The following is a 17,703-nucleotide window of genomic DNA, read 5'->3' as shown; positions in this document are numbered from 1 at the left end:
GTGTGGCTTAGCCAATTATCTTAGACTAACAACCTTAATTTTAAAGTTTAGGTGGGACAATCCTCATCTTTCCTGGCTGTGCAAAGGCAAAGAGTAGATCCATCATGATTTTTGCTACGAGACCCCTTCCCACTCAGCGTGTGGGTGTGGTGGTTTTCCAGTATCTTGAAATCCAGGGAAAAGCCCTTGTGGAATGCCCAGCAGTGGGATTCAGTGACAGGATGAAGGGCAGGATGCCACCAGGACCGTCCACAGAAGGAGGAGGGAGGGATGAAGGGAGCAGAGGCCGTGACCTCAGCATGAAATCTTTAACTCATGATCACTGGGATGGGATCAGCAGGAGATCAATGCAGGACACTCCCCAAACACCTTATCGAGCGCTTCACATTCCCGCCGATTCCCTAGGGAGTTATTTTTGTGCAGCATCAGTGTGGAGACTTGATTCACAATGAAAACAAAACTTGCTGGGTGAAGTCTACGCTCACGTAGTCGGGTCCAACCACGTCGACTCCGTGCAGTGCTGTTAATTCTGAGATTCTTCATCAGCTACTTCTAAAGTGTTCGAACGTGATTTTGTTGCGGTTGCTGCCGCTCCTCTTGCCTAAGTTAAAACTTTTTTAATATTAATCTTTTTTGACTGGTGTGAGGGTGTCAGCTCTCTGCAAGCGTTAATTCTCTCCCGCTTCGCCGGGAGAACTACGACGTTACTATCACTGAGCTCGATTATTTTGTCTCGTTGTTGTTGTTGTTGTTGTTTTCTTTTTCCCAGTCGGCTTCTTAAGTCTTTTCCCCCTTTTCCCCCCTCTCCCTGAACCTTCCGGGCTGAGATGATCCTCTTCCACTTACAATCCTTTATTGTAGATCACAGTCTTACTGGTGGTGGCCACTGCGATCTCCGGCTCCAGCCGAGACGTCTCAATCTGTGAAAATCAAAGAGGAGGCGAGATCAGAGCGTTGTGCTGCAGCAGGAGCTCCACAGATCAATAAATTAACGTGGAGAAGCACGATATGGAAATAATTCCATGCCAATCTCGCCTTCCCCGTGTCATTTTAATGTGCTTTGCTCTGCTCGAGCCTCAAAACAGCCCTGTGTGGATTGACTTGTATTACAGGAAATGATGCCTGGAGATATTCAGTGAATTATAGAGTGTCTCCCAGGCTCTCCCACCGTTTTCCAGGGGACAACCCTTCCTTTTCCCACAGCCAAGGTGCCGTAAGGAATCCAGACCCCAAAGCTGTGGCTTGGACCTGGAAAAACCAAGGGCTGAGTGGTGCAAGGAGGGGACAACCTCATTCCACTCCATCCATCCTCCAACAGGGATGGATCACAGCTAAAATCTACCAACTCCTTTCTCTGCCTCCATAAAATCTCCAGTCCTTTCCCAAGTTCTTCCTTTTGCCAGCTTCATGTGAAGCCTTCTCTTGCTCTGAAATCACTCCAAATCTGCGCATCCCTGGGAGGAATCCATGGTGCTCCCAGTTCCCACGACAAGCAAAGATCCCGCTCCCAGCCGGGACAGGGCACCTCGCAAAGCCTGGAATTTTAGAAATCCTATACATTGAACCGATGCTGTTGCTGACACAATGCTAAGAACCCACGTTAAAAATCGAAATGCTTTTGAAAATGTTTAACCTAGTTAGACAAATTAGCAAAAATTTGTGCAAAACAATTTAGGTATTTAAAATATTCAATGTTTTTAAAAACTGGAAAAACTGTTCTTAGCTTTCAGCTGCAAAAACCCAACAAAATATAACATCAAAGCAATCTTAACATGAGGTGCAACATAACCCTTCAGCAAAGCTGTTAAACAGCTACTGAAGCATCATGGGAAATAGCACTTCATTTATTCAAATGCACATATGTCAGGTTTTTGCACCATATGTCATTCCAAGCTATTTACAGTAATAATTAAATCTTAATCAACGTTTAACCTCTGTAAAATGTTTGAAGGGATCTAATCACCCTTCAGACTGCACTAATGAAGGAGAAATATATAAACATAAAAAGAAAATGATGCATAGATAGCACACCAGAAAGAACAGTAATTGCAAAATTGTATTTCTTTTAAATATAATCAGCAAATTATGTAAAGTAAGCCAACGAGTATTTTAAGTGAAGACATCTTGGGTGTCAGAGGTGTGATCAGCTAATTTTGTACTGCTATCCATAACAGATGTAGCATATTTTCTTTTAGTGCCATTATTAGCAACTTCACCATCTCTTTCTGTGCTGAAACCCGGAGTGCAGCGTTGTGGTGGGGAGAGCACCCGGCAAAGGTGCAGGAGAGGCGATTCTCACGTACCCCCGGCACCGGCGGGATCCGTTCGGAGGCAGGATTAGCTCCGATCTGCCTGGCTCTGACGCAGCTTTCCCTCCCATTGTTGTCGGGTTTCTCCTTCCAGAGACAGACAGAAAAGCTCCCGGGCTTTGGGGGGTGGGCGGGTTCATCCATCGGTAGGAAAATATCCAGGTGGGAAGTGGGGTCACGGCCCACGGGAGGGGTTCAAGGAATAGTTGGGTGTGGCGCTCGGTGGTCGGTCAAAGGTTGGACTGGGTGGTCTTGGAAGTCTTTTCCAACCTTAATGATGATGTGAAGTGCTTTAAATTGGCCTGGAATTGGGGGGGGGTGGGTGTTCAACGCTGACCACTGGGGATGTGGGGCAGCTCAAAACCCAACCTACTACTGGGATGTCTCCACGGAGAGCCACTGCAATCCCTCCCTCTCCAACAGGGGCTGGAGAGGTGGGAGCTCCAAGGAAAGCCACATCTGCCTTGGTGGACCCCAAAACCAGTGGTCTGAAAGCACGACCTGTAGGGAAGTGCTGGGGACGTGGACGTGCTGAGCCTGGAAGAGAGAAGTTCCAGGGGTGCGTGGTGGGATTTGCGTGTGCGAGGGGCTGTGGAAGAGAAGAAAAGCAGGAATGTTTTGTTCACGCTCTCTTGGGACACAATTCAAAAAGCAGGGAGTGCGATCCAAGCTGAACAGCAGGAAGAGTATCCTAGTGGGAAGGAGCAAAATATCACAACCAAACGCTTTGGGGAAGGTGTGGGGTGTCTGTGGTGGGAAGTTTTCAGCACAAATGAGATGAAACCCATCAAGAATAGTTTAAGCAGAATTGTCTCGGTGGAGGGAGACAGATGAGATAATTGCTTGGAGGCTCTTCCAGCTTCCTCCCCACGGGTCCAGGAGGGAAATGGCTTCGTTCCCTGCATGGATGAGCTCTCCATCCACAGCAAGGCCGTTGGATGAGGTGGTTTTAGGAAGGATGGGACTGAAGAGGGATAGTTCAGAGAGAGATTATGGTGTCTGAGGAGAGGGACACAGAAATCAATGTCTAATGTGGAAGTGTTCAAAAAACACATTGATGTGGCCTTTGGGGACGTGGGTCAGTGGGGAATGGTTGGACTCGATGATCTCAGAGGGCTTCTCCAACCTTAATGATTCCATGATTCTTATGCGGGATGGACACCTGGTCAGAGACCCCTCTGAAGACCTTGGAAGGAGATACAACCAGTCCCAGGCACTGGTCTGGAGCTGTGTAATTATCAGACTCACTCAAGCCCCCTTTCCAAATCCTGGGAAGATGGGAAAGAAATTTGCTGGGGAGGGTAGAGGTGACTGGTTGAACTGGAGCCATCTCTGGCTGAGTTTAACAAAGCAGGTATTAAAAACTGCTCCAGAGCCTCAGGAGCTCCAAGAGGTGAGTCTGCACCAAGGAGGCAGGTAGAGGAAACTGGGAAAGCCTTCAGAAATCCATCAAGAGTAACTTACTCTTCCCACTGTGGGAAATCAAATGGAGAAGAACAGGGAGAAGCATTCGGGCGATGGGTTACAGGTATTGAGGCAACATTAAATCACAACCTTATTGTTTACCAGTTCAGTTTTAGACTGTCTCAGGGTTTTTTGTTGTTGGAAAGTGTAACTTCACCTATTTTGGCACAGACTGCTACTCCAGCTGTCCAGCACCCTGGATCTGCTCAGCCAACCTTCCACTGGCAGACACATCTGGACACCACAGTTTCTTGTCAGGTTTTTTGTGTCTCAGCTTCCAAGACCTCCAGCAAAGTCCTTGCTGGCCATGGCCATGCTGGGAACCCCCCTGTCCAGGAATACCTGCCTTGGAGGGTGCTCTGAGGAGCAGGTTCTACCCTGCTGGGACTACACTGACGGGACCTGTCCCACCTCACACAGGGTGACTTTGTCCCTTCAAACCAAGTGTGGGCCTGGGTTTGGACTGTTGTCCATCCTCTTCCTCCCAGTGAGGTGCTGGAGCAAGGGATGGATCCTCTTCCTGCCTTTGGGATGATGGCACTGGGGTGTCCACCAGAAAATGGTCTTCAGCAACGAATCCAGGAGAAATCCAGGACGGATGCAAGTTCCTACAGCACTGAAGGACACACGGTGTAAAAGCACTAATCCCAGACAGGGCTACAGGGGGCTCGTTTGGGGTAAAAAACTAGGTTTTTGGGCTGATGGCTGCACTGACCACTCGGTGCCCTGACATACCAATGTGGGAGACATTATCATGAGGGAGTGGGAGAAGGAGGAATTGCTTCACCCCCCTGTGAAGCTACTGCAGGTAGAAGACCCTCGCTGGGGACACGGCCAGGGTGCACCTCCAAACTCACCCAAACTGTGTTCCACATGACCATGATCCACTAGAACACCCGGGAATTGGTGCATCCTGAGGATGCTCCTCTTCCCACTGGCGGATATCCAAGGGGGAAAACCCCAAAAAAGGGTGTCCCCTGCCCTTACTGAGGCAGCTGTTTACAGACCAGCCCCACGCAGGTGATGCAGGGCGGGGTGACAGCCGAGATCCATCCCCGCAGGGAAACAAAGCCACAAACACCGGGAATCGCCTCTCCCGGTGCCCGGCACACGCCAGCTCTTCTTCCCCCCATCCCTGCCTTTGCAGTGGGAGCCTCTCTCCTCTCATCAGCACAGACAAGGCTAATTGGGGTGATAAAGAACTGGCTCCGAGTGCTGGCGTGGGCTGGAGGAACAAATGGTGCGGTGGTCACAGCTGGTGCTGCAGGGATGGGGAGGGAGAGGGTGTGAGGAGGCTCCCGGCGCCCCGAGTTCCCTCAGCCCGTGTTGGATGCGGGGTGGGGGGTTGTGTGTGTTTTGCAATCGCTGCTGACACGGGTGTAACTCCCATGCGCGGCCGGTGAGGCAGCAGCAGGCAGAAAGCAGATGCTTTTTGTTTGGGGTTGATACTCATTTCTATCCCAGCTCGGGAAAAGGTGTAGAAAGGAATGTGCTCCTAAGAGTGCAGGGAGAGAGATAGGTCTAGGCTCGCTGCCAGGGATCCTGTAACGATATGGAAGGCAGCTAGGGGAGACAGGAGCAGATGGATTTGGCATACAGCTCATCGCTCAGCCAAAAAAAAAAAAAAAAAAAAGAGGGTGGGGGGAGAAGAAGGAAGAAAGCAGCCAATTTTGGTAGGGGGAGGGTCATGTGGACTGATGGATGCTGTGCTGGGAGGTGGGGGAAGGGAGGACCAGGCTGGTCACTGTGTCTTCTGCTGCTGCCTTGGCAGTGCCAGCGAGAGGAGCCAGTGGTGGTCCCGGTTTGGAGCCTGGGAAGGGTGTCCTGCCCTTCCAGCAGCCCTCTGCCATCTCCTCCTGGGACATCAGACATCAGGGCAATGGCCGAGGGCAGTGCCAGGATATCTGAGACCCAATGAAGCTCAGCAAGGTGTAACAAGGACTGTAAATGGCACCACAGAATCATTAAGGTTGGAAAAGCCCCCTGAGATCATCAAGACCAACCATCAACCTAGCACTGCCAAGGTCACCACTGACCTCTGTCCCCAAGTGCCACATCCACAGGGCTCTTAAATCCCTCCAGGGATGGGGACTCCACCCCTGCCCTGGGCAGCTGTGCCAGGGCCAGACAACCCCTTTCCATGAAGGAACTTTTCCCAAAGCCAACCTAAACCTCCCCTGGCACAGCTGGAGGCCGTTCCCTCTCCTCCTGTCCCTTGTTCCCTGGCAGCAGAGCCCGAACCCCCCCCCAGCTCCCCCCTCCTGTCAGGGAGTTGCAGAGCCAGAAGGTCCCCCCTGAGCCTCCTTTTCTCCAGGCTGAGCCCCCCCAGCTCCCTCAGCTGCTCCTGCTGCTCCAGCCCCTTCCCAGCTCCGTTCCCTTCCATGGACACACTCCAGCCCCTCCGTGTCCTTCCTGTTGCAATGAGGTCTCTCTTTGTGAACCTCCAGTCAACTGGGATGTGCCCAGTTATCCAGGACTGCTGATAAATGATGGAAAGTGTCTCAGTGAGTCCTTCCACCAGCTCCTCAGCACCCTTGGATGGATCCCATCCTGCCCATGTACTTGTGTGTCTCTAAATGCCATAGTAGTTCTTTGGCCATTTCCACTTGGATTATGGGGCTTCGAGCAACCTGGGATAGTGGAAGGTGTCCCTGCCCATGGCAGGGGGTGGAATGAGATGGTCTTTAAGGTCCCTTCCAACCCAAACCATTGGATTCCTCCCCATGGAACGAGATGAGGAAACCACTCTTTGCTAGGAAGTGTCTCCTGGAAGTGTTATGGACCAAGTGAAGGTGACCTGACAGGTGAGAGAATTTGAGAAACCTTTTAATCAAATCACAAAAGGTGTTTTTCAAAAGATCTCCGGCCTCTGGTTACAGAATCCAAACAACTGTGGAGCTACAAGACCTCTCAGTGTCCTGCTTCAAAGAGCATCCACCATTCCCATGGTTGGCATTTTCCTAAATTCCGAATTCCAGCTTTGCACGGATCTATTTGCTGCCCTAAGGAGCTCCCTCCTGCCAGAAGCTTTCTTCCCATGAAAGTATCCAAAGATTATTAAATCACCTTTGTTAAATTTTATAAGACAAAACTCACAGTTCTTCTCTGCAAGGCCCATCACTGCTTGAAAATATCTTTTCTGATAATTCCCCAGTTTTTCTACACAGTTAAAAACCATCTGTACCCCAAAACTGGACACACTGGTTGAGAGATGGTCCTCTTGACTAATGTACATAGAAACATAAAGGTCTAAAGGACCTTTAAGATCAAGTCCAACCATTGCATGGTAACCAATAACTTCATAAATAATTGATACTCAGTTTTCTGCCCAAATCACAAAGCTGGGAAAAAAAACAATTTTGAGGTAAACCTGAACTTTGTGAAGTTTTCCTTCAAATCAATAATAAAAATTGAACTTAAGAGTGGTGCAGTTTTTCTTCATTTTATGCTTCTCTAAAGTCTTTTTGACCCCTTTCTTATAAAGAAACATTTGGTTTTCATAAGAGACAACATTGTATTTAGTGAAAATGTTTTTCTCAAAAGCAGGGAAAGAAGGAAAGAAGGAAAGCAAAGCAGGCAAGGACAGATCAGAATTAGAATCACAGAATCAGAATCACAGAATCATGGAATGGTTTGGCTTGGAAAGGACCTTAAAGACCATCCAGTTCCACTCCCATGCCATGGGCAGGGACACCTCCCACTAGAACAGGTTGCTCCAACCTGGTCTTGGACACTTCCAGGGATCCAGGGGCAGCCACAGCGTCTCTGCCCAACCTGGGCCAGTGCTGGATAAGCAGATGAAGACACTTCTCTGCCCTTTCATCACCACATGAATGAATTCACACACAATTCATGAGACGGGTAAAGGACTATCAATCAGGTAATCCAGGTAATTTGCAAAATTTCCTGTTTGCAAACAGGAGTTTGGAATTCCTGCCACGTGTGCAACAGGGAAATCCCTGCAATGCCCAAGTTTCAGGGGGGATTTCACAAGAAGCATTTGGACAACGTTGTAAAGGACAGGGTGGGATTGTTGGGGTGTCCTGTGCAGGGCCAGGAGTTGGACTGGATGATCCTTGAGGGTCCCTTCCAACTCAGGATATTCCATGATTCTGTGATAAATGGCTCTGAATTCAGAGCTCTGTCTCCAAACAATGAGATTTCAGGGATATATCATTTCATGGTGTGGTTTTTGGAGTTGTCCTGTGCAGGGCCAGGAGTTGGACTGGATGATCCTTTGAGAGTCTCTTCCAACTCAGGATATTCTGTGATTCTCTACAGCCAGTGAACCATTTTCCACCCTGTCCCACAGGCAGCTGGAGGTGGATGTTGGTGCTCAAAGCATCCATGGCAAATAAAAAAAACAAACCAGAAAAATCTTCTGAAATGCATAAACCTCAAAAGCCAGAACAGCCAAATATTCCAACCTTCCTCCTTTTCATTGTTTCAAGGAAAGGAGGGAAAATGAAAGTGTGTTCCCTCTGACAGGGAAAACTTTTACAAAAAGGTCTATCTCAATCTAACCCTTGGCAGGACACACCTAGAACGACCACTAAAAACGCTTGAAATCAATTTTATTCCCATTTTCTCTCCCTTCCTTGAAACAATGGAAAGGAGGAAAGTCGGAATATTTGGCTGCTCTGGAATATTTGGCTGTTCCGGAGCATTTGGCTGTTCTGGCTTTTGAGGGTTAAACATTCCAGGAGACCTTTTCTTTTTTTTTTGGCCATGGATGCTTTGACCACCAACATCCACCTGTAGGACTGACTCTGCCCTGAAGCAGAGCGGGAGAGTTTGCAGGATTTATGGATCAGTTATGGGATTGCAGCATCCACTAATTCACTGGTGGATTTGGTGCTGGGTTAATGGTTGGACTTGGTGATCTTAAAGGTCTTTTCCAGCCTAAATGATTCTGTGGTTTAGTGGTGGACTTGGTGGTGTTGGGTTTAATGGTTGGACTCGATGACCTTAAAGATATTGTTCCAGCCTAAGTCTATGATTCGATATAATCAAGGGTGGCAGATTTGAATTTCAGCTCCAGAAGCTGAAAATCATCACATCACAGGTTCTCTGAAGAAAAATAACGTGCAAAACCATCGGGATTTTAATCAGATGGGAAGAAGGGAAACATGGCATTTCAGGCTAAAGCCCAACTAGGCTGGAGCAGAGAATCTCCCACATGGCAGCGAGCTCCCCTCCCCTGTTGGTGTCCATGAGTGATGACAACAGTGTCAGCAGGTGGGATAATAACAAATGACACCTCAGGCTGGAAGGGAACTCCAATTCCCTGCATGTCCCTGCCTGTCCTGGAGCAGAGCAGCTCAACATCTGTGTTCCACTGCTGTGCTCCAGCCCCCAAACCAGTCCACCAGTAGGATACCAGCTCTAACCTTCCAGTTCCCCACAGGAACCCTCCTGGCGTCTCAAATTAAGGTTTGAAACCATAAGACTTCAAATAGCAAGATCAAAACCAAAGAAGTTCCTTCTGTCTGTCTTCCAGAGAAAAGAAGTTGATCAGAAAAGACAAAAGGCCTTTGCAGGAGCCAAGATGCCTTTTCTCCTCTTTTCTCCTCCACTCTGGAGAAGGTCTGCTCAGTGATCATGGGATAAAGTCTCAGTTTGCCACATTAAATTCATTTCTACAGGAGCTCCAGAAAGGTGGATGTTTTAGGCTGGTACCAGAGCAGAAGTGTTGTGACCTCAGGTCACCTGGACTCCTCAGGGAAGGATCTTCAGGAGAGAGAGCAAAAGAAACTTCCTCCTGGCCTCATGGAAGAAACCCCACATGATGCTGACTTTTTGGGGGAACATTCGAGACAACTGCTTGGTGGGTAAAGTCATCAGCCCACTTCAAACGTGACCTTGAGAACTCCCAAAATCACAGGGTTTAGTTACGATCACTGCTCCTTCCTGGAATGAAAAGCATCTACAGAGACACTTGGGAGTTTCTCCTCTTCTGGAAGAAATAAAAAGTCCCGATTTTAAATGTGGACATTATGAACTTGACAAGTTCCCCTTTTGATGGAAATGAGGTATTTGAATATTTCAATTATTTAATTTTAATCCTCAAGCAGCTCCGTGGAGGAGGAAATTATTTGTTGCTCTTCGGTGAAAACATCAATCCCTGCAATCCTCCTGCTGTTAAGAAGGAAGGGCATGATGGAAGGGTAGGATTTAGGGATGCCCTTGTTGCTTTAATGCAGCTAATCAAGTTCCTTGGGATTCCCAACCTCCAGCCCACTTCCTTCCCTTCCAGACCAACAGCCCCGCTAGGAACAGGCTCTGCTGGAGCCAAACGATTTAAAAAGCAATTACAGATAATTACATACGTGAAATGTGATTAATAAGGCATTTTCTGCCACAAGCAGGCAAGTCTGGACAACAAGTCGCCTTCCTTTTGTATCCTGTATCTCTTGGAGTAGCTTTAGGTACAAGTTGTTGCAGATGAGACAAAACAACCACCTCCAAATATGCCCAAAAGGACAAATCCAACCCTGTGTGACATGAGAGGGATAAGGCAGGAAACAGCCTGGGAAGAGCTGGGGGTGAACCTGGTTACACCAAATAAAGAGGCTGTTGGTGACCAAAAAGGGTTGGACTTGATGATGATAAAGGTCTTTTATGATCTTAACAATTCCTGGGGTGTCCTGGGCAGGGCCAGGAGTTGGATTTGATGATCCTTGAGGGTCCCTTCCAACTCAGGATATTCTGTGATCCTATGAAGGTGGACTGAGTTGTCAGGGAGGGCTGGCAGAAAGAGGGGAAAGGACTTTGCTTTCAGGACAAGAATAAAGCAGCAGAACCAAGGACCCACAGGAAGAGTGCAGAGGGCAGGAGCAGCCAGGGATGGCCACCTCCACCTCTGCGGGCTGGCAGGGCAGGAATCCTTGGGGGAAGTGTTTTGGGAGGAGCCCCTCTGTTTACAGTAGGTGCTGAAAGGTGTCCCGAAGAAAGACAGCAATTAACAGGCCCGCAAAAAAATGGCTTCTTTCCACAAAGAGCCTTTTAAGTATGTTTTTCGAGCCACTTGAAGGGTTAATGTTTAGCTGTTTATCCGGAGTTGTCGGATGTCAGCTCTTTCTTTTGACTCCTAATGGCTTATAGCCATCAGGAGGTGAAGACTCCTCAAAAGAGATGGTGTCAGGAATGTTTTTTTATGCCCACCAGCACCCACACACCTGCAGGAGCCTGTGCTTGCAGCAGAGATAGTTTACATACTTGAACCTGTATCCCAGGGACAGGGATATAAACATGAAACCAGATCCTGTCTGACACCGCTGCCGAAGCCCCTGGGCAGTACAAAGGGGTCCTTTCTCCCACACCCACCCCGGATGACCACAAAGAGCAGTTTGGTTCAAGCTGTGCTTCCCAGCAAGAACAAGCCCTGCTGGTCCAGGTTAAGATTTTAAGGCCAGATCCTGGAAAATTTCCAGCCCCTTTGACTCCCGGCGGCCGCTGGTCCTGAAACAAAGGCCCGCTCTCAGGAGCAGGTTCAAAAACCAGCTGGGCCACAAATCAAAGCCCCTCGGACAGGGAAGGTGAGAACAAAGGCTGGGGCTCCAAATCAATCAGAGCTCTGCTCACTGAGACCTCCCCTAGACCAGAGATATCACTGAGACCAATAATTACACCGGGAGGTGCAAACGGGCTGAGCAGTTGTAAATTTAACCTCCCCGAGTCTCCCAGGGGCTTGGAAGGAGTGATGGTGCAGCCCCTGAAGAGCAGATCCGTCCTCTTCCTCTTGGGAATTCCCCATCCCTGGTAGTGTTCAACTGGAAGGTGTCCCTGTCTATGGCAGGAGGTTGGAACTGGATGATCTTTAAAGTCCCTTCCAACTCAAACCATTCTGTGATCCTAAAAAAGAAAGACATTTGCTCCCAGGTGTGACTGAGATCTCCCAACTCCACCCCACTGGGGAGTGAGTAGGCACAGGGAATTCCTTGATTTTGAGAAAGAAGAGTGGGGAAAAAACACATGGAAAGGGGAGATGTCATGATCCAGAAATGGTCTTTGATTTGCAAAACTGGTTTCTTCTCTCCGGGTCAAGAGGAGTTTCAGTGGTGCCAGGACATGAATGAAAAGGGAAATGAAAACCAAACTAATGAGTTTGGGAAATGGGAGGTGACCCTGGGACAAGGCAGATGCAACTTCTGTGAGATCACCACCCACGGATTTGCACCTGGAAGTGCCGCTGCATCCAGGTGGAGCAGGCAGAAGGAAGTTACTGGGCTGCAGCATCTTCCCCATCCGTCTGCTACAGCCCCAGAAAAGGAACCTAAAAGAGCATCACGTGGTAGCAGCGAGGATTTATGAGACAAACATGAGAATTTGAGGGTTTTCCTGACTTGGGTGGAACAAGAATGTCCCAGTCATGTAGCATCTGGAACTTTTGGGTCGTTTGGTCTGCAGAAGTTCTCTGCAGAAACACCAAACACTGACCTGAAGCCCTCCCTGCAGCAGGAGGGGGCTGGTTGTTGTTGGTTCAGCAGCTCAGGCTGAAGCACCACTGGAAGTGGAGGAGAGGGCTGCTAAGCCTGACATTCCCTCCTCATGGGTTTAGGAACTGAGGAATGCCCTAAAGTGCCTTGAGGAGGAGGTTTGGAGAACGTGAACCTGCCTCTGTCCTTGCCTTCAACATGCCTGAGCTCCCCAAAAAGCTCTGCTGCCGTGTAGACATGGAAGTTTGTAGCATGGAGGGTGGGCTGACCTTGCAGGCTCTAAAAGCAAACACAGCTTCAGGCTTCTTTCTGTAGGTGTCACACTGGAGATGATGCCAGAGAGAGGGAAACTCCAGGTGGGAGCAGGAACTGGGGCAGATCATGGGCCAAGAGCACGTCACAGAATCATAAAATGAAATCCCAGAATGGTTTGGGTTGGAAGGGACCCTTAAAGACCATCTCATTCCAACCCCCTGCCACGGGCAGGGACACCTCCCACTGGATAGATTGTTCCTGGTAGAAGAACCTCTACAGGAGACCTGTGATGGGTTGGGAACAATCCATGGATTCCTACAGGAATAACACCGACAGGTCCTGTGATGATTAACAAGAGCTCATTGCCATCCTCTGGAAAGACCCTCCCAGCTCCTGGTACGTCTCTCTACAAGCCTAAGCACCACCACAAACCCAACCAAACCATCCCAGGCCCCCCTAAACACTTCCAGCAACACTCAGACCCCTCTGTGCCAGCAGGATCCCTGGGCAGCAGCTTTCCTGAGCGGCACAATTAGAGGGAAACTCAAAGTTGCTGTGAGAATTGAGGGAATGTGCAGCACAGGAAACAAGCTGCTGTGATATTTATATTTTTTTTTCCTGGTTGCTTTGACAGGAAAGGTGTTCTGCAGATGCCAGGCTGCCAGGGGGGGCGAGGGGGGAGAGCAGTGGAGGTGTAAAGGGAAAGCCAAAGGGCAGGGCCAAGGGGGAAGTGCTGTGTGAAGTCTGGCTCCTTGGGAAAACACACAGCAGGTCTGGAAGCCCTGCCCTGACAGCTGGTGCAGGTGAAGGAAAGCCTGAAAGGGGGGGCTGAGCCAGGAGCATGTCGTCTCCTGCTCGGTGCTCTCAAGGGGTGGTGAGAGCAGGAGAGGAAGGGAGGAAGCAAATGGTAAAATAACTCCTGTCTCAAACCAAGGGAGCTGGAAACCTTCCCAAGAAATTGGCTGTTTAGCCCAGAGTGGGGTTTAAGTTCACTGCTCACCCCTTTGGGAGCATCCTCAGCCCAACCTTCCCTGTCCAGCATTTAGTGCAGGAGCACCTCCTTGGTTGGTGAGGACTCCAGTTGTGCTGCAGGGCTGAGGTGCCATCTCTTCATGGAATCGTGGAATTGTTTAGGTTGGAAAAGTCCTCCAAGATCATCGAGTCCAACCATCCCCCAGCACTGCCAAGGCCACACTGCCCCATGTCCCCAGGTGCCACATCCACACGGCTTTGAAATCCTTCCAGGGGTGGGGACTCCACCACATCCCTGGGCAGCCTGTTCCAATGCTTGACCACCCTTCTGGGGAAGAAATTTTCCCTAATATCCGACCTAAACCTCCCCTGGCACAACTTGAGGTTTTTTCCTCTGCTTCTGAATGAGCTCCTGAGGCAGAATTAAGTACTGAAGACTGGTCCCACGGTGCTTTGAGCTGCTCTGGTGACCTGAGGAAGATTCACAGCCAAGGCTGTGATTTGATTTGGAGCAGGGAAGGATTTATCACAAAAAGAGCTCGTGATAAATACCTTGGTCTCCAGGTCTGCTGTTCCCCAAAGCTCACCTCCTCTCCCACTTCTCCTCTCCCACCCTTCCAGGTGCAGAACTGTGTTACCTGAAGGTCAGAACTGGGCCCAACACATTCCCAAACACCACAGGTTTTCTCTCAAGCCCTACTTAAACCATGCCAATATTCAACCACTCACTGTCATGTAAATCCCGGGCTCAAACAAATAGTTTCATAAGCATTAGAGAAGCTCTCACAGATGACTTCTCCTTTTTAAGTCCATGTGGAAAGCAGAGATACTCCTGCCTATGTCAACAGTTGCTGTGCCAGAAGAGAAGCTGGATCAGTGCACAGGAGAGGAACCTCAGATGAACCTCTTGACGCTTCCCAAGTCAACGACGGAGCGTCGCCCGTGTGTCAGTGGGAAACCAAACCCTCCAGGCACAGCTTGAATCTTCTGCAGTCTTTGGGAGACACATCCCACTGAGCTTCCAACCTCCTGCCAGGACCTCGTGCCGCTTCTTCCCTGCGAGGAGCTCCTTCCAAGACCAACCATCCATCCCAAGGGTAGACGTTGGCCGGCGCTCCCGGGTTACCAGACTCCCGGGAAGCTGTTCCTCAGGCCCAGAAGCAAAGCAACACCACAGAACTTCTCACTTCTCAAACATTTTTCCCCATGGCAGCTGGCAAATCCTTCCCTTCGCTTCTCATCCAACTTGGACAAAATTACTGCAGAGAATCCCTCCTGCTCCCCTCCCCCCCCTCCCTGCTCCTGCAATGCAATCCCAAGGGAGAAGTGGTTTCATGGGGACCCCCCGCTGTCTTGCATCTGATTTCCCTCCTAAGTATGGTATGGGGAAGCGTCTCGAGGGCTATGGCTGTGACCTCCATACAGCTCTTTTGTCAAGTGCCATTTCATTAAAAAATCAGCCTTTTAACTGTGGACACATTTCAACCTCACCAAATCTGCTAATTATTGACAGTTGGTGAAGAGGAGATTTCACTTGTTCCTCCTGTTAAACTGCATCTAATTAGTAATTACTGGTTCACTGTCATCTTTACTGCAATAATCCCACTGCACATTGGCTCATTAACCTTTTGCTTTTCTAAAGCAGCCTGCCAACAAGATGAAGGCTAAAACAGATTGGAAAACAATAGCTCAGCCTTGGATTTTAGGCTGTTTATTCCCCTTGTCCTGGAGATCCAAAAGGAAGATTATTTTTAAGGAAAAGGCTTTCGGCCCAAATCAGATTCCAGAAGATGGTCTGGTTTGCCCTGACCAGCGTCCAACACCCTCTGAACTCCACCCACGGCGAGGGCACCTCAGGACTGCAGGTATTGGAAGGGTTTCTCTGCCATCAGCTCTTGCTCCAGCTCCATTTCTCCCCTGGCTTTATCCTCCTTTAGCACAATCCCACCGGACACGGGGCAAGGCGAGTTTGCAGCCAGTGGGAAGTTCCAACAACGCCCTCGTGGATCCTGCAAATCCTAATGAATGGTCGGGACGAGCAGGGACCAAAGGGTGGGAAAATCAGTGGAGCAAACCCCGTGGTTCTTTCTTTTGCTGCTACACTGAATTTCATTTGCACAAGTCCCATTTTCAGTTTGGAACTGTCACAGCTGTTTCCATTGGCAGTGCATAGCTGAGTAGGATTTGTCAGTGGGGATGCTGTAGGATAAGGCGGTTGGAGAAGAGATTCCCCGGGGGGCATGGGAGGCAGTTGGAGGTTGTGGGCTAAATGCATTAACTACATGTTTCTCCTAAACTTAACAGCAGCGAATTACTCAATGCATATTTGATGCATTTAGGTACAGGAGTTAACACTGTGTCGGGATGAAGGGAGCATTTCTCGGCGTATTCCCGAAGATCCATGTCTTGATGGGTTTATTTTTATGAGGTGATCTTCAAACCCACAACGTCCAGAAACAAGCTGTAATTCTGGAGCACCCGCTGCAGAAACCAAGGTGGAATTTCATCTGCACGAAACCAAGGTCTTGCCTACATTAAATATCGACCCAGGAGAAGATCTGGATGCATTAACCTTCCCGGCACGTGAAGGTTGTTCGCCTCCAGAATTTTCATTTGCCTGATACTGGTGTCTCTGTTTGCAACCAGAGCTGAACTCTGATTTCTCTGAGGTCATCTGAACACAGGAATAACTCCAGAGCAGCTACAGCTGATGTGATAAGGTGGCTGCATTTATCATTTATCTAGCAAAGTTATTAAATCTATTAAAAGGTTTCAATTCTGCTTGAAAACTAACTGTAAGTCTGAGCCCCTTTAGAAGAGTGGATCAAACACAGCCAATCTAAAACAAGCCCTTAATAACAAATCACCTTCTGGTTTTGTTCCCTGACTCAAGGAAAAGGACAATGAATGTGTGATGAAGGGCAGAATTTGGCTCCTTTGCAAGTCCTGAAGGGGTTGGTGCTCGGACCATGATCATATTTTTGGGACAGAACAGGCCTATTCCACCTTGCTGTTAATAATTTGCTCAGTACACCGGCGGCGTCTGGGTCGTGTTGTGTTCACCTGTCGAGGCTGTGGGGGCACCAAACACGTGCAGACCTACTGACACCTGCACAGACATCCAGAGATCACTGCTCAAACACTCCAAGTCTACTAAATTCCTCATCTGACAAGCCGGAATCGTTGAGGTTGGAAAAGACCTCTAAGATCGAGTCCGGCCGTTGAAGTTCGTGGACCAAGGATGAGCACCCAAGAGGTCACACGGTCTGAGAAATGCTCCCTGAAAGGAGACTCGGGTTTCCCATCCCATTCCATTTCTGTGAAGAAATGGATCTGGAGAGGTTGTTCCACCTCCTCTGCTCATTTGAGCATCCCCACAGAAACCCCTAAAGAGATTTTAGAGAATGGGAGGAATATCCTTTAAACACACACTTATAACAAATGGAAACATAATGGGAAGACAAGCTGAGAGAGCTGGGGGGTTCACCTGGAGAAGAGAAGGCTTCAGGGAGAACTTAACAGCCCCTTCCAGTCAGGAGAGCTGGAGAGGGACTGGGGACAAGGCATGGAGGGACAGGACAATATGGAATGGCTTCAAACTGACAGAGAGAAGGGTTAGGTGGGATATTGGGAAGGAATTTCTGGCTGTGAGGGTGGGGAGGCCCTGGCACAGGTTACCCAGAGAAGCTGTGGCTGCCCCTGGATCCCTGGAAGTGTCCAAGGCCAGGTTGGACGGGGCTTGGAGCAACCTGGTCTAGTGGAAGGTGTCCCTGCCCATGGCAGGGGGGTGGAATGAGATGGTCTTTAAAATCCCTTCCAAACCAAACCATGATCCCACGATTCTAACACAGATCAGCCCAGGCTGCCTATGGAGAACCCGATTCCTTGGCATCAACAGATGTGAGGTCCAGCTGTGCACATGGAGCTCCCTCCCAAGGAGCAGAGCTGAGCTCCCAGCAGATAATGAGCTCAAGCACCAGCTGTAATGGTTTCTTTTCATTGACATGGAGCGTGGGCAGAGAGCACGTCACTGTGTTTGATCTCCTAATCAGCGCTGATTCATGTTTACACTGCAGATAACATTTCATCTGCTCTCAGAAGGTCATTTTCAAGTGATGCTGAACGCTTTCAGTGGTGCCTGATGCCTGCAATTTGAATATCCTCTCAAGCAAGCCAGACCTTCATTTTCCTCGTGGGCTTGAATTCATTCAGCTCTTAAAATCCACACAGTTTTCCCCTGCTGTAATATCAGGCACCACACACGA

General features: G+C 49.2%; 1 protein-coding gene across 1 annotated transcript in view; it reads right to left on the bottom strand.

Annotated features, from left to right (window-relative positions):
- Nucleotides 1-6: 6 nt before the first annotated feature.
- Nucleotides 7-17,703, bottom strand: part of SFXN5 (sideroflexin 5) — a 99,669-nt gene continuing 81,972 nt past the window's right edge. The window contains exon 14 of the mRNA XM_027715610.2: nucleotides 7-920. Coding sequence (XP_027571411.1) covers nucleotides 843-920 — 78 coding nt within the window. The 3' untranslated portion in view covers nucleotides 7-842. The remainder of the gene's footprint in view (nucleotides 921-17,703) is intronic.

Source organism: Pipra filicauda, unplaced genomic scaffold, assembly GCF_003945595.2.
Source record: "Pipra filicauda isolate LSUMZ 115617 unplaced genomic scaffold, ASM394559v2 scaffold570_size292671_pilon, whole genome shotgun sequence".
In the NCBI taxonomy this organism is placed as follows: domain Eukaryota; kingdom Metazoa; phylum Chordata; class Aves; order Passeriformes; family Pipridae; genus Pipra; species Pipra filicauda.
Note: the sequence above shows the minus strand (reverse complement) of the source record. Positions and strands in the feature narration are given on the sequence as shown.